General features: G+C 42.0%; 1 protein-coding gene across 3 annotated transcripts in view; it reads right to left on the bottom strand.

Moving 5' to 3' along the window:
• The window catches only part of LOC107710273 (endonuclease V), a 129,102-nt gene that overhangs the window by 31,741 nt on the left and 78,284 nt on the right, over window positions 1-19,077 (bottom strand). For all 3 annotated transcript variants that reach the window (XR_001636577.1, XM_016514997.1, XM_016514999.1), the window contains exons 4-5: window positions 17,937-17,976; window positions 17,726-17,838 (exon numbers count right to left, since the gene is read on the bottom strand). Coding sequence is in view for 2 of the 3 variants with exons in the window: in XM_016514997.1 (XP_016370483.1) it covers window positions 17,726-17,838; window positions 17,937-17,976 (153 nt within the window). In the remaining variant the exon portion in view is untranslated. The remainder of the gene's footprint in view (window positions 1-17,725; window positions 17,839-17,936; window positions 17,977-19,077) is intronic.

The raw sequence follows: 19,077 nt of genomic DNA, 5'->3' as shown, positions 1-19,077 counted from the left end.
GGAAGGAAATTTTTTTGGGCCTTTGCACAAAATCTCTGCTGCAGGCCTCTCTGTCTTATACCCACTCAGAGCCTTTTGAGTGATTTTTTGGTTGGGAGAGGAGCTTTTTCAGAAGGTCCTATGGCTTTGAGCTTCGGGTCCGTGAGCGAGGGGCCCCTGAGAAGCAAGAATCTCGCGGCCCTATGTCCTGTGATCTTAGAACGCTTCCCATTTAAACGAGTAACTGTTTTGTGGACGCGCGGTCCCTTTTTTGACCTTTTGACCCCTGAACGAGTTCATAGGGTCATCAAACTTTTCCTCCCGCTAAAGGGACCCCTGACGATACGCAAATAGCACCCTCTAGTCGATCGGCCCTTTCTTGCTCCGCTTAGAGCACCGGTCGATCGGAGCGGCTTTGCGTCGGACGTCATTTAAACAGCCAGGCAGGGCATCATGAGCGTCCGCAGGTCGAGGGCGCCTGCCCCCTGCCTGAGGACCACATGAGGATGCTTTCCATGAATATAGTGGGTAAACGGACAAATAGTAAAGGGTCCATGGATGGGGGGAGGGGTCAACAGGTGATTGTCACCCCCTATAGGTGTCCAAAACCCCCCTATTCCGGGGGAAGCAAATCGGAGCATGCGGAATTTGGGGTAAGCAGAAACCTCCCAATCGTCCTTTAAATAACAGGCTAACGGGATCCAAATCCACCCTACGGTCCCTTCGGGTAATTATGCATCCATTGGCAATTTATAAGAATGGGCCTTTTTCCGCGAACCCTTTAAATGTAATTTGAGCCCCAGATACAGATCCCCAGTAAAGACTTTGTCTCAGACGGCCCCCGGGACAAGACCACAGGGATGCTTTCCATGAATATAGTGGGTAAACGGACAAATAGTGGGTTGGTGGGACGTGGGGGGAGGGGGCAAGCGGTCAGTGGGGGTCAAGGAGTTGTTCCGGCACAATAGCGGAGAAGTGGACAAATAGCATGTTCGTGGGACCTGGGGGGCAGGGGCAAGCGGTCAGCGGGGGTCAAGGGGACGTTCCGGCACAATAGCGGTGAAATGGACAAATAGTGGGTTCGTGGGACGGGGCCCACGTGTGACCCCCAAGAGAGATGTACAAATAGTACTTTGGTGGGACATACAGGCCCCTGGGGTAAGAGCCCCATTCATTCCCGGTAGAGAGATGTACAAATAGTACTTTGGTGGGACATACAGGCCCCTGGGGTAAGAGCCCCATCCATTCACTCAAAGGGAGAACGGTCAAATAGAAGGGTTTTGGGAGCGACTACCCCGTTTTACCCCTAAAAATGATTGAAAATGTACATTTAAAGGGTCCATGGATGGGGGGAGGGGTCAACAGGTGATTGTCACCCCCTATAGGTGTCCAAAACCCCCCTATTCCGGGGGAAGCAAATCGGAGCATGCGGAATTTGCGGTAAGCAGAAACCTCCCAATCTTCCTTTAAATAACAGGCTAACGGGATCCAAATCCACCCTACAGTCCCTTCGGGTAATTATGCATCCATTGGCAATTTATAATTGCTGCAGCCTGGAATTGAACTGCTGGTTTCGTCTGGCCAGAGGAGAACTGGCCCCCGACTGAGCCTGGTTTCTCCCAAGGTTTTTTCTCCATTCTGTCACCGATGGAGTTTTGGTCGCCTCTGGCTTGCTTAGTTGGGGACACTTAATTTCCAGCGATATCGTCGACTTGATTGCACATATACTATTTAAACTGAACTGAGCTGGATGATAACATCACAGAATTCAATGATGCCTTTAACTGAAAATTGAGTGTTTACTATTGTCATTTTGCATTATTGACACTATTTTCCTAATTGATGCTGTACAGTTGCTTTGACACAATCTGTATTGTTAAAAGCGCTATATAAATAAAGGTGACTTGACTTGACATGAGGTATTATGAATAACACCATGGACAGTTACAGTGCATGTAATGGGCATATGATCAGAAAGGGCTAAACCATTAATTTTAACATCCCCATAAGTTAATATTAAGTCCAATTAATGTCCATGAACATGAGTAGATCCATAGATGTGTTGTGTAAGGTTAAAAGAGTCGATCCTGTCAAAAAAATCTTTAGCCAGTGCATTGGAGGGACAACAAACATGCACATTGAAATCTCCCACAATTAAAAATGAGTCATATTTTAAACAGATCTCACTTACAAAGTCTGAGAACTCCTGTATAAAATCCTTATTATAATTAGGAGGCTGATATATAATGGCACAAACAGTTGATTGTATAGAGTTTAGCTGAAACAGTTGCAGTTCAAAACTGGTAAACACTCTGGTGTGAAGATATCGACAATTAAAGGTGCTGTATGTAAGTTTTTGACTCTACTAAAGCATAAAAATACCATAATATGTTTGCAGATATTTAAGAAACATGCTAAGTTAACATATTTGTTTATCTGAAAAACAATGCTACAGTCAGTTATTCTCCTTTGAAAATGTGCATTCCGGGCCGGAATGTCGGTCTCTATTTAGGTTTGTGAAACCCGTCCACTGCCAGTTTACCCAATTGTATTTCGGCACCCCAGGTTGCCAGTTGGCGGGAAACACAGCATATTTAATTTCAGTCATGGAAGCTGGCAAACGAAAGGGGTCAGAGCGGGAAATAGAACTTTCTGCCCATCCTAAAAAGCCTCGACATCCATCCAAAAAACTTTATGAATAACAGTCTACTTGATTACGTTTACAACTGGGCCGCCTCAATGTATGCGGCTAACAAATGCGATCTCTGGAGGACGCAGCAGCAGCCTCCAAAATGAGACGCAGATTCAGATTTATAAAAATACACATGAGGTGGTTTATAATTTGCAATACAAATATTGCAAACGTACACATTAGCTGATCAACTTACAGTGTAAGGCTCAATGCTTTCCATTGTCAGGTGTGCTCGTTTCTGTTGGTGTCGTCAATCTGGCAACCTGCGTGTGCGTCAAGTCTGAGGAGGAGGGACCGAGAAAAAAACCCTCTCCAATATTTTGAATTTGGACTGCAATACCTAGTTCAGCCACTTGGTGTCAATCCTACATACAGCACCTTTAAAAGTGTTCTTGTAAATAGTTGCCAGGCCACCTCCATGAGCAGACGCCTGAGGAGAATTCAGAAAAGCACATTTTGAAGGAAGCAACTCCGAAAACGGGCTTAAGTCACCAGTATTTAGCCAAGTCTCAGTCAGACATAAAATATCCAGGCTCTGAGGGTTAAAAAAGTCATTTAAAATAAACGTTTCATTTGCGAGAGATCGCACAATAATTAAAGCAAACCTTAGTTCAGTAGAAGCCTCCGTTATATCCAAATCGCAGCGCAGAGGTCGTAAATTTTGCGAAATTGCTCTCCGTCTGCGAAGCAGGGGGAGCCGGTGCAGTGGGAGTTGACCATCAAAACCCAGAAGAACAGGTGTAATCCACTGGTATGGCGTCTCCGTTGAACGAACAGCAATTAAATAATCCTTCTCCTTCATTAGATCAAGTAAAGGGGAATATGGTGTAACCATCTGGGATGATAGGCTTGCCTTCGCTTTACTAAAAGTCCGCCTCGATTTCCGCGTCTTCTACGACGCTTTCTCCGGCCAGGCAAGCAGGGCAGTCGACACAGAAACTTCGTGAACGGACACCGGGTAGGAGAGCGATGAGTGTCGCATCCTCTCGGTAAAATTCTATGCAATCCTTCCATCGAAAATTTAATGTCAAATAGAGTTTGACGATCATACATTAACAAAGCTGGCTGACTCGTTGTGGTGGAACACATAACAACAAACAAGGTGAAGACAAACACGCTGAGGAATAGACGTCACGCCATATAATTGGCCATCTTGAAAACTCCCTGTTTGATAGTGAGCATCTTTAACCCTCTGGGGTCCGAGGGTGTTTTGGGCCTGGAAAAGTTTTGACATGCCCTGACATTTGTGCTTTTTTCAGTTGCTTACAAACATTTGAATGTCTAAAGTCTAATAACACTGTAATCAGCACAAACTGGGCTACAATAATATGTGAGCAGCATGTATGTAAGCACACCCTGTTTATTTTCTTTATTTTGCAAAAGCACAATGTTTTGTTGATATTGTGAGTGTACACAAATAAAAGTAGACCCTTTACAGATTTAAATGCTGTATTACTCTTATATGTACGGTCAAGTATGAAGGAGCATTTTAGTTATTTTCGCTGTCATCATTCAAATCTGCAAAAAGTTCCGCTGGCGGAACTGTCGACCCCAGGAGGTTAACCGAAACCGTTTGATAGCGCGGTTCAATAGACGCAGATCTATGATCGGAACGATGAAGTAACGGCTGTAGAACCCTGACTCTCTCTCGAGAGAGAGGAGGAACACGTTCTATGGCCTCCTTCCTCAAGAGAGTATCTACTTCCTGTTCCAATACCAGAACCTGCTCGGGGCCTACTAATGTAGGAATGACCCAGTTGAAGCGAGGTGGACGAGAACCGAACTGAATTCTGTAACCTCTCTTTACAGTGTGCAGGACCCATTGTGAGACATTTGGCAGAAGTTTCCACACTGTCATAAAGTCTACTAAGGGAACCAGTCTCTCGAGACTGGCCTCTGGTGTCACTAGAGGAGCCACTTTGGTGCCCTGAAGCGGATAACAGGAAGGGAACATCCGACCTGACCACTCTAGCGCCCTCAATTGAGGGGACGAGCTTCCCTGTGCCGTACTGTCGCCGGGTGGCAGCTGGGAAATTCGCTCATTGGAGCTCACTGAGCCCTGAAGCACCGGGGGTGGCAGGGGTATCAGTGATGCTCCCTGAGGGCACTGAGGAGGATCGGGCACCGTATACTGAGGTGTGTAGCTCTCCTCCCCAGGGTATGCTGTCTTTGGCTTGGCAGAGGTCCTCTTTTACAGAATAACGGTCCACAGATCCGCTTTCTGCTTAGAGGACCCCGACCAAGAGCGCTGCCCTGCCCCCTGCTCTTTCTGGGTCGCGACGCTCTGTTTCTGGGTCTGGCTATATGAGGAGCTGGGCAGCTGGGACTGCTGACCTGGGAACGGCGAGGGAGGAAGCGCTGGAATGCCGCCACCTGCTTCTTCGCCTCCTGAAACCTCTCGACGACAGTATCTACTGCGCCGCCGAAGAGGCCAGAAGGCGATAGCGGGGCATCCAGCAGGAAGAATCTGTCCTTATCTTGTAGCTCAGACAGATTCAACCACAGGTGCCGCTTCGTGGCCACTAATGGTGCCATTGAACGGCCGATGGCTCTGGTCGTTTCTTTGGTGGCCCGAAGCGACAGGTCTGTGGCCCAACGCAGTTTGACCACGCCGGATTCCTCTTCCTCCCTTTCATCCAGGTCTTTTAGCAGGTTGGCCTGGTACACCTGCAACAGCGCCATAGTGTGCAGACACGCCTGCCTGACCTGCCGCTGTATAAGTTTTCCCAATCAGGCTGGATGTCAGCTTTACTGGCCTGGTTGGAAGCTTCGGGGCCTTCAGGGATGATGCTGAGGACGGGGAGAGATAGCTCGCGAGCGTCTGCTCCACTGCCGACATCGCCCCATATATCTTCTCATTCAGCCCCGTGATGTTTGAGTAATTAGACACAGTGGGGCTGAAGAGTCGGGACGAATATGGTTTCTCCCACGATCTTGATATCTCAGCATGGAGATCAGGGAAAAACGGAAGGCCCCGTCATGAAAGTTGTGATTTTGCTTTAACCCTCTGGGGTCTGAGGGTGTTTTGGGGTCCTGGAAAAGTTTTGACATGCCCTGACATTTGTGTTTTTTTTTTCTTCAGTATCTTAAAAACATATTAATAGCTAAAGTCTGATAACACTGTATTCAGCACAAACTACAATAATATGTGAGCAGCATGAATGTACATGTTTGTGTTTTTGAGAAAATGTTTATGCGTGGTTAGTGAAAAACTGAAATTTTTAAGGCCATAAAACACATACAGAATATTTGTTCACAAGACTTTTGAGAACTGGATGTGTTAGACTAGAGTTTTTGCTACAAAATGATGTGAAAATTATCCTGTTTACTCGTTCACAGAAAACAATATATTGATTTAACTTTTGTAAGACATGATTTGTGTTAGAAAGGCATATGCAAGGGAGTGACAATGGCCATGAATATTTAGTGATTCACACCTGAGAGACAAAGGGCCTCCCATAATGGGCCATCAATATGAATGTGACTGAGGCAGGTAAGAAAGACTGTGAGGAGAGTAAAATAATGTGGGTTTTTGATTATTATTTGTATTTTATTTACAATACAATATAATAAAAATATACACAGTGAAGGTCAAAGACACATGATTGAACATACTGATCTGAACACTGAGACTTGAACAGTAACACACCTTTGTGCCAAACAATCCTAGACTCTAATAACATCCATAGTGTTAACACTACTTTTATATCTTGTGGTTTTATATGTTATAAAACATTAAACAAACATCCTGGCGTTGTGAGACATTTAGACAATGAAATGACACATATTTCAAAATGTTTCACTTGATTTCATACATGTAGTCAGGAATTATAGTTTGGGAAAAGTCTAACTAGTAAAATATGTACAAGTTATGTCACAATAACAGATGCAAGTAATCTTAGGCTACTCATCAGAGTGATATCCTCCACTGGATCTAGCTGCGCGACGCATCGCGTTATGAGGTCAATTCTGGGTTATTCCTCTCAGCGCGTCTTCTTCCAGAAACAAAAAGTAGCTGGGATGAGCTCTTCACGTTTGTTTACGGATGATGTGGGCGTTTACATGCGCGCGTCTCACATGGATGTTTAGAATCTGAAAAGCGCGATCGGCTCGTGGACGTGACCGCATTAGAGATAATGAGCTGAGACGGGAAAACTGGAAATCGCGTTGGTTTCATACGGATTACTTTATCACAGAATATTTGACGAAGTATTTTTAGTTCTTTTCGCGGTCATCAAGAAAATACGAAACAGACCGCACCGGTGCGGGCTTCGACCCCAGGGGGTTAAGGAAACGCTCATCCGAAAAGCAAACACTTCCTGTTTCTCGGCTGGCCATTCGATATTTAATTTGGCTACAGTGCAAGTCACAACATGCTTCAGAACGTGGTCTCGCCGGGGCGTTCCCAAAGCGTTTCTACGCAGCTCGAGTTCCTGAAGGAGAATTGAAGCGAGTGAAGAACAATGCCCATCTTGTCTGTCTAGGATTGAGTCTCTTAGCTGAATGGAGATATTCCAGATTATGTTGATCGGTTAGAACTCCAAATGGATGCTTGGCCCCCACAAGCCAATGACGCCATTCCTCGAAAGCTGCCTTCATGGCAAGAAGTTCCCAGTTACTGATGTCATAATTTTGTTCGGTTTGCATGAATAGAAGGCACAAGGGAAAAGCTTAGGGGGATTACCGTGCCACTGAGAGAGTGCCTCCAATGCCTGTTCTCAATGCACCCAGCTCTACTACAAATTCCAGTTCGGGGTCGGGGTGATGTAAAATAGAAGCAGTGGTAATTCGTTCCTTCAGGTGTTGATAGGCTTTCAAGGCTGCCGGAGACCAGGGTAAGTATTGTCCCCCTCTCTTTAGTATAGACGTTATGGGTGCAGCGATAGTGCTGAAATTCTTAATGAAGCATCTATAGAAGTTAGTGAACCCAGGAAGTGCTGTAGTTCCTTGATTGAGGAGGGCTGAGGCCACTTCAATATTTCCTGGACCTTTCTATCATCCATGGCGACTCCCTCGGAGCTGAAGATGTAGTCAAAGAACGAGATAGCAGACTGATGAAATTCACAACTTCTCAGCTTTGGCGTACAATTGATGTGATATCAGACATTGCAGGACAGCTCTTACGTTGGACATGATCATCCAAGGAGTCTGAATAGATGAGGATGTTGTCAATATAAACTATAACCCATCGATTGAGCATGTCTCGGAAGATGTCGTTGATGAAGGCTTGGAAGACTGAGGGACTACTGACCAGCCCGAACGGCATAACCAAGTATTCATAGTACCCTAATGTGGTGGAGAATGCCGTTTTCCACTGGTCCCCCTCATGGATTCAAATGAGATAGTTTGCACTGCAGAGGTCGAGTTTGGTGAAGTACTTGGGGGTGCGGAGCTGTTCAAGGGCTGCTGGAACCAGAGGCAACAGGTAACGGAACTTGGCAGTTATTTCTTTCAGGCCTCAATAATCGATGCAAAGACAAAGTCCCCCATTCTTCTTGCTTACGAAGAATAACCCGGCAGAAGCTGGAACCCTTGGCTAACTCCTCTTCAATATAAGTTTTCATGGCCTCTGACTCTGTGATAATGGAAAGACTCTGTCCTTAGTAGGTGTTGTGCCAGGTAGGAGATAAATGGCGCAGTCATTAGAGCAATGAGGTGGAAGTTCAGAAGCCTTGGTCTTGCTGAACATCTCGGCTAGGTCGTTATATTCTGGTGGAAGATTGGGAATAGAAGAGTTCCAATTGAACAGCTGCAACATGCACAGTCTTTAGGGGAATAGTGAGAACACACTGTTGGAGACAGGAGTCGGACCACTGGGTTATCTGTTTCTCAGTCCATGAAATTTGTGGATTATGCACTTGTAGCAGGGAAGTCCAAGAATTGTTGAGGTGACTGAATGAGGAACAGATGAATGGTCTCAAGTGTGAAACTCTAACGCTCCTGTCTGTAGAGTTAGGTCTCCAGTGGTGAAGTGAACTTGTCCGGCCCCCATCTAACACTGCCACTGCCAATAGAGAGTGACAGAGGATACGGGGAATGTCATGAGACTTGGCAAACTCAGCATCGATAAAGTTGCCGGCAGCCCCCGAGTCAATCAAAGCCGAAGTATTAATGGTCTCCCCATTAAATGTAAGTGTTATGGGAAGTTCAACATTAGAGGAAGAATATAGAGAATGACTCACCACAGTAGAATTGCGAGTGGGACATGACGTGGCCCAGTCCAGCACTCTCCCAGTTAGCAGAGAACAAACGAATGAGATGCGGCTGTCATTAGTGGGGTATAGCATGGGTTGTTGGTTGACAAACAGAGAGTACTGTAGCAGAAATCCCTTGCACTAGGTGGGAGAGCCATTGAATTTCTCAGGGAAAGCCAGTCAAGGACTGGTGGTGGCGGTAGCTGATGCGGAAGTAGTTGGTAATGGATTGGGAGGCGGCATGCTCGTGTCAGTGAGTAAGTTTACATGGACATCAGTAATCTAATTATTTACCTTATTCTGAATTAGACAATATTATGATTAAGGTGTTTACATGGGTTGCTTTTAGAATATTCCTTTCATGTTCCCGTTTTACATGATATAGTACATAGTAGGGCTGCACGATAAATCGCATGCGATATTTAATGCGCATCTTGTCAGTACAGCCACTTCTGTAATCAGCGGTAAATCTCCATCACGTGTGTGCTTTCACATGAAGCAGCAAGCTGCGCAAAACCACGTTCATATATGATCGTGGTTTTGCGCAGCTTGTCAGTGAACAAGCTTTACTGACAAGATGCGCATTAAATATTGCATGCGATTTATCGTGCAGCCCTAGTACACAGATTGATTAATGGCGCACGTCATTACGTTCCCACGTGACGCCATTCGACGTTCTCTCCAGAATTTCATGTATCAACATACAGTTCATCTTCGGTACTATACAGTTTTGGAGTTTCATTTTTAATTTTACGAAAGCTTCAAGTGCAGTTAATTATATGTCATGCTATACGTGCAAACAGATGACGATGGATAAAAATGTGCCTTCTTGCTTGAAGCCATGCTCTTTTGTTTGCTGTTGACCACTACCGTGTGTGTATCCTGTCGCAAAATGCGGCGAAAAGTCCTACACAATGGTAATAGTGTGATTTAGGTGTGTACATGTCTAGACTGCACTTTAATAATGTGACTAAAATAGGAATACTCCACATGTCTTAATTCGATTTGCCGGATTAAGGTAATCAAAAATCTCTGTTTACATGGTAGATTCTTAATCAGAGTATTGTCTTAATTGTGTTAATATCGGATTATTGTTGTCCATGTAAACGCAGTCAGACATAGGGAGACGGAAGTATTGCAGCGTCTTCACCAATTCCTCGGTAAATGAGGTGAGGCGGTTGAGCTGTTGTTGATGGGCAGCCAGAACTGACACTTGAGCAGACACTTCCGTGGTTAGAGGATAGATAGCTGCTGGATCGATGTCTGGCAAAGTCTTCTGTAACGAGGAGTCAACAGAGTTGGGATCCACGTGCAGCTTTATTAACAAGTGCTCAAAACTAACAGGCAGAGTTCAATCACCGGCGTCAGATAAATCCAAGGCAAAGCAATAGCGTAGTCAAAATACAGGCAAACTGTCAGGGCAAACTAGGCAGAGAGTTACCATTACAATGAGACAGAGTCACAAAGGCAGGCAGCAGAGGATCAAACAAGGCAGTACAGTCCAGGGTCATACACAAGTGAGTGAGTGAGTGAGTGACGTGACATGTGGCCAAGTATGGTGACCCATACTCGGAATTAGTGCTCTGCATTTACCCATCCAAAGTGCACACACACAGCAGTGAACACACACACACCGTGAACACACACCCGGAGCAGTGGGCAGCCATTTATGCTGCGGCGCAGTTGGGGGTTCGGTGCCTTGCTCAAGGGCACCTCAGTCGTGGTATTGAAGGTGGGAGAGAGCGCTGTACATTCACTCCCCCCACCTACAATCCCTGCCGGTACGAGACTCGAACCCACAACCTTTGGGTTATGAGTCCGACTCTCTAACCATTAGGCCACGACTTCCCCAAGGATCAATACATGGTAAAAAAGCACTCAGAAATGTTAGCCACTGCAAAACAAGACTTTGCAATAAGTGAGGGATTGAGAGCTGCTTAAATAGTCCCGGGAATGAGGTGAAGGTGTGCAGGTAATCAGTCCCACGCACGGGGTTGTGGGAGATTAAGTCCAGGAACTAGTCGATACTCAGGTGATGGAGCCCTCTGATGGTGATTGGAGAGAGCCACAGAGACTTGATTTGTGACATGAAAGAACAACATGTAGGAACCACTGCTTGAGGCATGTGTCAATGTTTGGCCACCTGGATATTTCACATTGTTACTGGGAAAATGTTCTGCAGACATTTGAGACAAAAGTTTTAAAACGCTTCATTTGGGACAGCAGTTCACAAGTTTAGAGTGGTTGGGTGATACAATAAGACAATAAATGTATTTCTGTCATGACAACTCTCGGAGGGATTGGCATGGTAATGTACATGACAATGTTAATGTATTTGGTCTTGGCGGAATAGATCTGCTACGCTGCTGCTGCGGCAGAGCAAGCACTGAGACTTGCTACTGCCAATACTTCCACAACATGCTGCTGTGAGCATGTAAGAAATATTGCTGCTGCAAATATAACATCCATGAAATACCCCCCACAAAGCAGGAGACATGGAAAGGAAAATACAAGCCAAAACAAGAACAAAACACCCCCCAACAAGCAGATCTATCGCCAAGACATATGTACTGCTGCTGCTCCGAAGAGCCATGTGAACCGCATGTATTACTATCTATGTGAGCCTGGGCTGACCGGCTTAACACTAGTGGCCTATGACTATGTGAGCCTTGGCTACCACGCCGACCAGCTTAACGATAGTGGCCTATGGCTATGTGAGCCTTGGCTACCACGCCGACCAGCTTAACAATAGTGGCCTCTGGCTATGTGAGCCTTGGCTACCACGCCGACCGGCTTAACAATAGTGGGCTATGAGTATGTGAGCCCGGGCTACCACGCCGACTGGCTTAACTCTAATTAGACGCGCACTATCTGTAATGTTTAAAAATGGATATACGTTGCAATCCAATAGATAAGACCTCAGCACCCACCTGAGCAAATATAATTTAGTCATTTGATAACTGCTGTTACTTTCTCCACTTAATCAGTCCCAGTGGCAGCGTAACAGCTTGTTAATTCATGTTCGTGCAATGATGAGACGGACAAAGTAAGCCAATGCATGCCATTTTACTCTCTCGTGCAGTTAAAAGTTGTCAAAGTTACAGTGCACAAAAAACCCTGGGTGGACTGACCTGAATGAACTGAAATAAAAGCAGAATATAAATGTTCTTTCTCCGTTTTCTTAATTACACAGCACAGAGAGAGCACACGTCGCACAAGCACATTTCTCCGAACTACACTACCCATAATGCATTTCACTCTGAACTAACTGTTACAGCCGTAGATGGTGATCTTCAGCGTCTCCCGCAACACTGTCATTGATATGACTGCGATAAGCGCGTGCTTCTGACACTGCATGCAGCTGAAATTAACCACAGTCATCATAATGAAAACATCGACTTTAGAAACAACGAACGTGAACACTGGAATAATCGCTGCTGTACGTTATATGGCGAACGCCCGTTGAAATGCATACACAAGAATGCTTATTTCATTTAACCTGTTTCATGTCCGTTACTATCGGCGTGTCCTCAGAGCGATAACATATGGTCTAAACTGCAGTGTTTTGCTCCGGCTGTATAAACACAGATGCTAAATGCTGCTGCTAATATGCTTAATATTCGCTCCTGCATACAATGCAAACTGCTAACATGACACTTAGTTTAAACTTGATTATGGTTGCTCATTTTTTAATTCAATTAGGCAGACCACGCAATACACACAGCGATATGGATTAGAAGAGCATTCACTTATCTTAGATGTTGATTTCGCTGTTCTGAAGCAAGCTGCAACTGCTACTGCAAGAACTAATCATATATTTGAATGTTGAGCAGCGAGCTCATTGGCTACTAATACAGGAGAGAACCTGTGCCATGTGATAACGATGTAATTAGGTCAGATTGAGTTAGACCTATCGGACTGCGCCATCTAGAGTTTCATGGCAGAACTCTGTATTTAATAAAAAAGTATGTATGTACTTTGTGTAGCGCCCCCTGCCCTCTCAAGAGTTACACCTCCCAAGTTCTGTTAGGGTGGAGAATATGTTTCTCAAAAAAATACTCAATTTATTACTCCCCTCTAGTATTAACTTTACTTATGAGCTAAGCTATGGTTTATCTGTGTGTTACAGGATGGAATGGATGATGTTAATGGACCTACGGTAATAGATCTCTCCACTTCAGGTAAGTATAGGTAAGTACCCTTTGTTTTAGGTGTAAAATATAATAATATGATACAGTAAATGAACTCACAAAGAGGTATAAAAATTATATTGGGGTGTATTAACACATAAATATATAAATAAAAATATAAATAGAGGAATAAAATAGAGAAATATTTCAAAAAATAAGTAAATAAATATATAAATAGGTAAATAAATAGTGTATAGGAGAGTAGAAACAAAAACTACTCACTGTTTATGACAGGGTCACAAGGAACAATAAACCTCCAATAAAGAGAGCTGTTCACCTTCAGGTGACTCTGTGACTTATTTCAAATATTTAGCAATATCAGTATTAAATGTCAATCAATGTGTATCACAGACTATGTACAGAGTGATTAAAAATGCAAAGAAGAAAAATACATGGCTTACGTAAGCATTCAGATTTCAAACACCTCTAAAACTAATGGTTTGTGGGCCCACATACACACACATGCATACATCAACCCCACTGTTGCAGCCCTGATTCGTTGCTCGGGTGCGTTGTGGCTGAATCAAAACACAAAACTGGCCTCTTCACTCTATAGAGCCAAACAAAATAATAAAAAGTACTTCAATCTCGTCATGGATGCAATCAAGCATTATGTGCTGTCCACTCTGGTTCTCACTCCATCCGACGCTGGCTGCAGATGCTTCCGATCTACTGTCCTCTCTCCCTTGGTGCCAGAGGAACTCTCGATCATGAGGAGATCACAGCGCTATCTGGGTCTGCCTCCAACGATGTCCTCCTCCGAATCACTAATCACATCTCAGCTAAATATTAATGATAAATGTTAACTAGATGTGTTCATTACCTGTCTAACGATGTGTTAATGCTGAAATATACTAATAAAAAGGTTTGTCTTTTCAAATCTTCTATCGCGTGTCATTAAATTTATCAAGTTGGTTCATGTGGTTTATGTTTCGCGCTTCAGAAATGTGACGTAATTTCCGGTAAGGGACCATAGTGAGCACCAATGCTCCCTAGTTTTTAAGGTGCATTGTGGGATTTTTCAGGGAGTGAACATTCCAGTGCACTGGAAAGATTTCTCGATTGAGATGGCCCTTAAAATGGCTGACTCCCTGATCAGTTCCCTGACTACTGAGCTGATTGACCCACAGTCTCTACCGTTCAACAAACTTTTCGTTCAAACATAAACAAACATGGTGAGTACAGTCTCGCGTGACACTATGTCCCGAAAAACTCACTCAAACTAAAAACAAAACGTATTAAAAACACCCATAAAGTGAATTCCTGCCGAAAACACTCACAATGCAAATAAATAACCCCTTTACCGGTGGGTTTTACCAGAGAAAACTCTAACGATCATTCTGTGTCACAGCTCTTCTCCGTTACTTCAGCTCTTTTCCTTTTCTTTCTGAATGACCACTAATCATCCAATAAGATTCCTCTCTGCAGTATAGGAGGACAATAACTTTTACAGCCAATCAGATAAGAAAGGCTTTTCTTAACCGTATTTGCATACAGACTTTATAAAGGGGTTCACACTTTTAAAGGGACAGTTACATTCAAACACAAACCCGTGTATATGTCCTATTGAAACAGGCATGTAAAGATTTATAAATATATTCAGTAACCCAAATTTACCCTGGGTTACACACACACACACACATATATATATATATATATATATAGCTTTGGATAAAAGCGTCCACTAAATGACTAAATGTAAATGTAATGTAAATATATATACACATACATTTACATTACATTTACATTTAGTCATTTAGCATAAGCTTTTATCCAAAGTGACTTACAAATGAGGACAATAAAAGCAGTCAAAACTAACAAAAGAGCAACAATATATAAGTGCAAATGACAAGTCTCGGTTAGCCTAGTACATTTTTTTGTTTACTCGCCAGACTGATATACTATTTTATACACACACACACACACGCACACAAAGAAAAACAAGTAGATAAAATAGAAAAAATAGAAAGCTAGTGTTTGTTTTTGTTTAAAAAAAAAAAAGAAGAAGATAAATATAGATAAAGTAGAATTAAAATAGAATAGAAAGTGCTAGAGTTAGAGGGTCAAATAAAGGTGGAATAATATAGTAATATATACAGTATTTACATACATATATTTTTTTCCCACTACATTTCATTATGAATTTTTTTTTCTTTAATACACATTGGCCACAATTAATCATACCCCATTATTCAATGCTTTTTGCAAACTCCTTTTTGTCAAGATAACAGCTCTGAGCCTTCACCTATAATGCCTGATGAGTTTGGAGAACACCTGACAAGAGATCAGTGACCATTCCATCATACAGAATCACTCCAGATCCTTCAGATTCCCAGTTCCATGTTGGTGCTTCTCCTCTTCAGTTTACCCTACTCATTTTCTATAGAGTTCAGGTCAGAGGACTGGGATGGCCATGGCAGAAGCTTGGTTTTGTGCTCAGTGACCCATTTTTGTTTTGATTTTGATTTTGATGTTTGTTTTTGGATCATTGTCCAGTTGGAAGATCCAACCTTGGCCCAATATAAGATTTCTAGCAGAGGCAGTCAGGTTTAGATTTTTTATCTATTCGTATTTGGTAGAATCCACTAAAAATAGGCCCACAACATTAAAGATACAGCAGTATCTTTCATTGTACACATGGGTACTTTTTCAACCCTGTGTGCACCAAACCCATCTTGAGTGTATGCTGCTAAAAAGCAATTTTTTTTGTTTCATCTGACCATAGAACCCAGTCCCATTTTAAGTTCCAATAGTGTCTAGCAAATTAATATGCTGGAGTTTGTTTTTAGATGAGAGAATTTTCTTTTGTTGATCAACATGTAGGTGCTGTTTAATTAAAAAAAAATTGGGGGCTTTCTGACCCCATGACTCAACTATTTTCTGCAATTCTCCAGTTGTGATCCTTGGAGACTATCCTCTTTGCCTTGCTTTAAGACAAAATAGACACACATCCTCTTCCAGGCAGATTTGTAACATTTTCTGTTGATTGGAAATTCCTAATTATTACCCTGATTGTGTAAATGGGAATTTCCAATGCTTTAGTTCTTTTCTTACAGCCACTTACTAATTTGTGAAGCTCAACAATTTTTTGCTGCAGATCAGAACTTTATCCTTTGGTTATACTCATTGTGATGGATGATTAAGGGAATTTGGCCTTTGTGTTCCCTCATATTTATATTTCATGGCTGGGTAATTTCATTTTCCTAGTCACCCTGGCGTGCTAAAAAATGGAAATATGAATGGGAATATACTTTAGAGATATTTTACTCATAAGAATTTCAAGGGGTACCAATAATTGTGTATTAGAGAAAAAATATTTATTTCATAAAGTGATTTTCCCCCATTTTCACAATTATATATATATAATTGTTTGTGCTTTAATAGTTGAGTCAGATTGTGTTTGTCTATAATTGTGAGTTATATTAAGTTCAAACCATATTCTATTAATATACAATGTATAAATCCAGATATTTCAATACATTCATGACAGGTACATTTGTTTCCAGGACCTGAAAAGCCCTCAAATATAGATATGGACATGTCCTTCACATTGATTAAACACCTAAGCAGCAATACCACTATTCCCGAAAAATCTTCTGCATTATTCTTTTCATTAGAGAAAAGCCAAAGAGAGTTTTAGAAACACAACTAAGGTGGATCCTGTTACATATGTACATACAATTGAATCTAAAAGATTCATTAAGTAAACAGAAGAACATTTAGGTGCTATTTCTGGTATCTGGTGAAATGTTAGGCATAGCTATATCTCAAAATATTTAACTGATAAGTAATATATCTATTCTATTCTTGCTCTCCGCTGTTTCATCTGATAAAGCTTTAGTCTGTACTGAGATTTCTGAGATTTTGAGGGAAGCCCTGAAACCTAAACCCACTGGCCACTTATATTGTGGATGCATTACAGCTGCATTCACTGCTAAACTCATAGGGTTGTCTGACTGAAATCCATTTTGCTGTGAAGAACACTGATATAAAATGTCTTCATTGTAGCTTTAATTAGTCCTCTATGAGGCTAAAACTTTTATTATGGACCAAAGAAAAATCTGATTGACAAAATATACCTGAATAACAAATTCAAATTCCACCTCTTGTCATGTAACAGTCATATGCATTTTCAAAATATTTTCATTTTTGTATATAATTACTGAAATCATCAAATTGTGACACTAATATAGAAACATTCATAATTCTGTTTTGCTGAAAATATAGAATTACACAGTCACTGATTACATACTGCACATACGGCATACTTTTACATTGTTTTATATTATTATTTCATGTTTTAACAATTTAACAGTTATATTATTGTCTATTGTTGTAATATTGTTTAGCTTTTTTTTTTTTTTTTTACAGCTTGCATGATTTTGCATTAATTTGAAATACTAAAACGTGCATACCCAGTAAAATAATTTTAAAATAATAACATGTATTTAATTCTACTGGTGAAATCAGACATTATGAGGACTTGCAAAAATTCACTGTAATATAAATTATATTCAGAATTATATAGTGGTTTATTATCATCTTTAAACCTTTAACCGATGAAAATTTATTTGGTGTCAAGCACATGAAAGGAGTGATATCTTGCGCATTTTAGAAACAAACAGGTTAGATACAGTAGACATTCCCTGGCATTCAGGCGTGACTCTGACCTGCGACTGGTGCTCCTCACTTCTCACCACTCCCTCAACATGCAGAAGGTTCTTGGCCACACCCACACAGGGCAGATCTGACAGAACACCAAGATGACATGCCAAACCAAACTCTATGGAAAATAAGAGACAGAGAGAGTCAGAGAGAGAGGACTGCCTACTGGGTTCTTGTAGATTCTTTGATTTATTCAGAAGATACTGCATCACTCACCCCGATAGTGGAATAGTCCATTCCCATCCACAAATAGCACCTTCAAAGGAAAAAGAAAAATCTCTTTAAAAGGTGAAATCTTTCTTTAAAGAGTGTTAAAAGGACAGTCAACCCAAAAAGGAAAATTCTATCATCACATACTCACCCACGTTGTTCCAAACCCATAAGACTGGTTAATATTCAGAATTAGTGGTCGACCGATATATCGGCCGATATTTGGAATTTTATAAAATATCGGCCAATGAGTTTTTCTGTTTGGCCGATGTGTTCGAGGCGGGACTTTTATTTTGACGGCGCTGAGATCGACAGCGCCTGAGCGCACACCGTTCACATTCTCCCTCGTTCGCTGTCGTCGTTCAGTTCTGTCTAATATGGATAGAAGTCTATCTAATAATCAGATAGAACTGTTAAAGTGCAAATTGAATGCTGACAGGAGGAGAGTTCTGCTTGACGATGGATGCGCGATCGACAAACTTTAAACTAGTGATTTCAAATTATGCTGCACTTTATGCATTTGCCCACTGTCATATTCATGTCATTTTCATTGCGTGCTATGTAAAATGAGTGTTACCTTGGCTTTATTTGAAAAAATAAAATAAAATAATTCCCAATGCTCACAAACGGAATACTGAGTGCCCTGTTGGTTACAGTGTTAGTATTTACTTCCTTTTTAATGATCGGCATTGGCTGATAAGTGTTTCTGTTTGGCCGATGTGTTCGAGGCGGGACTTTTATTTTGACGGCGCTGAGATCGACAGCGCCTGAGCGCACACCGTTCACATTCTCCCTCGTTCGCTGTCGTCGTTCAGTTCTGTCTAATATGGATAGAAGTCTATCTAATAATCAGATAGAACTGTTAAACAAAGGAATTAGATTGTATACAAAAAAGTATTATAACGATTGTTTTAATATTATTAGTAATAGAAAGGCAAACAACATAATACTTTCTCATTTGCCGTCAGCATTCAGCAAATACGCATTTATATAATTTAAACAAATCTTTGAATGACTAATGAACATTTAATTTCACAAACCTTGCAGACTTAGTCGAATCTAGTTGAGATCTTGTGAAGTGTGCATGTGACTCCTGCATGATCGCGTGTTGTTCTCTGGGTGACGGTCGGTCCGTGTGAATTGAATG

The sequence above is a fragment of the Sinocyclocheilus rhinocerous genome, unplaced genomic scaffold, assembly GCF_001515625.1.
Source record: "Sinocyclocheilus rhinocerous isolate Xijiao unplaced genomic scaffold, SAMN03320098_v1.1 scaffold567, whole genome shotgun sequence".
In the NCBI taxonomy this organism is placed as follows: domain Eukaryota; kingdom Metazoa; phylum Chordata; class Actinopteri; order Cypriniformes; family Cyprinidae; genus Sinocyclocheilus; species Sinocyclocheilus rhinocerous.
This window is presented reverse-complemented; position numbering and strand designations above follow the sequence as displayed.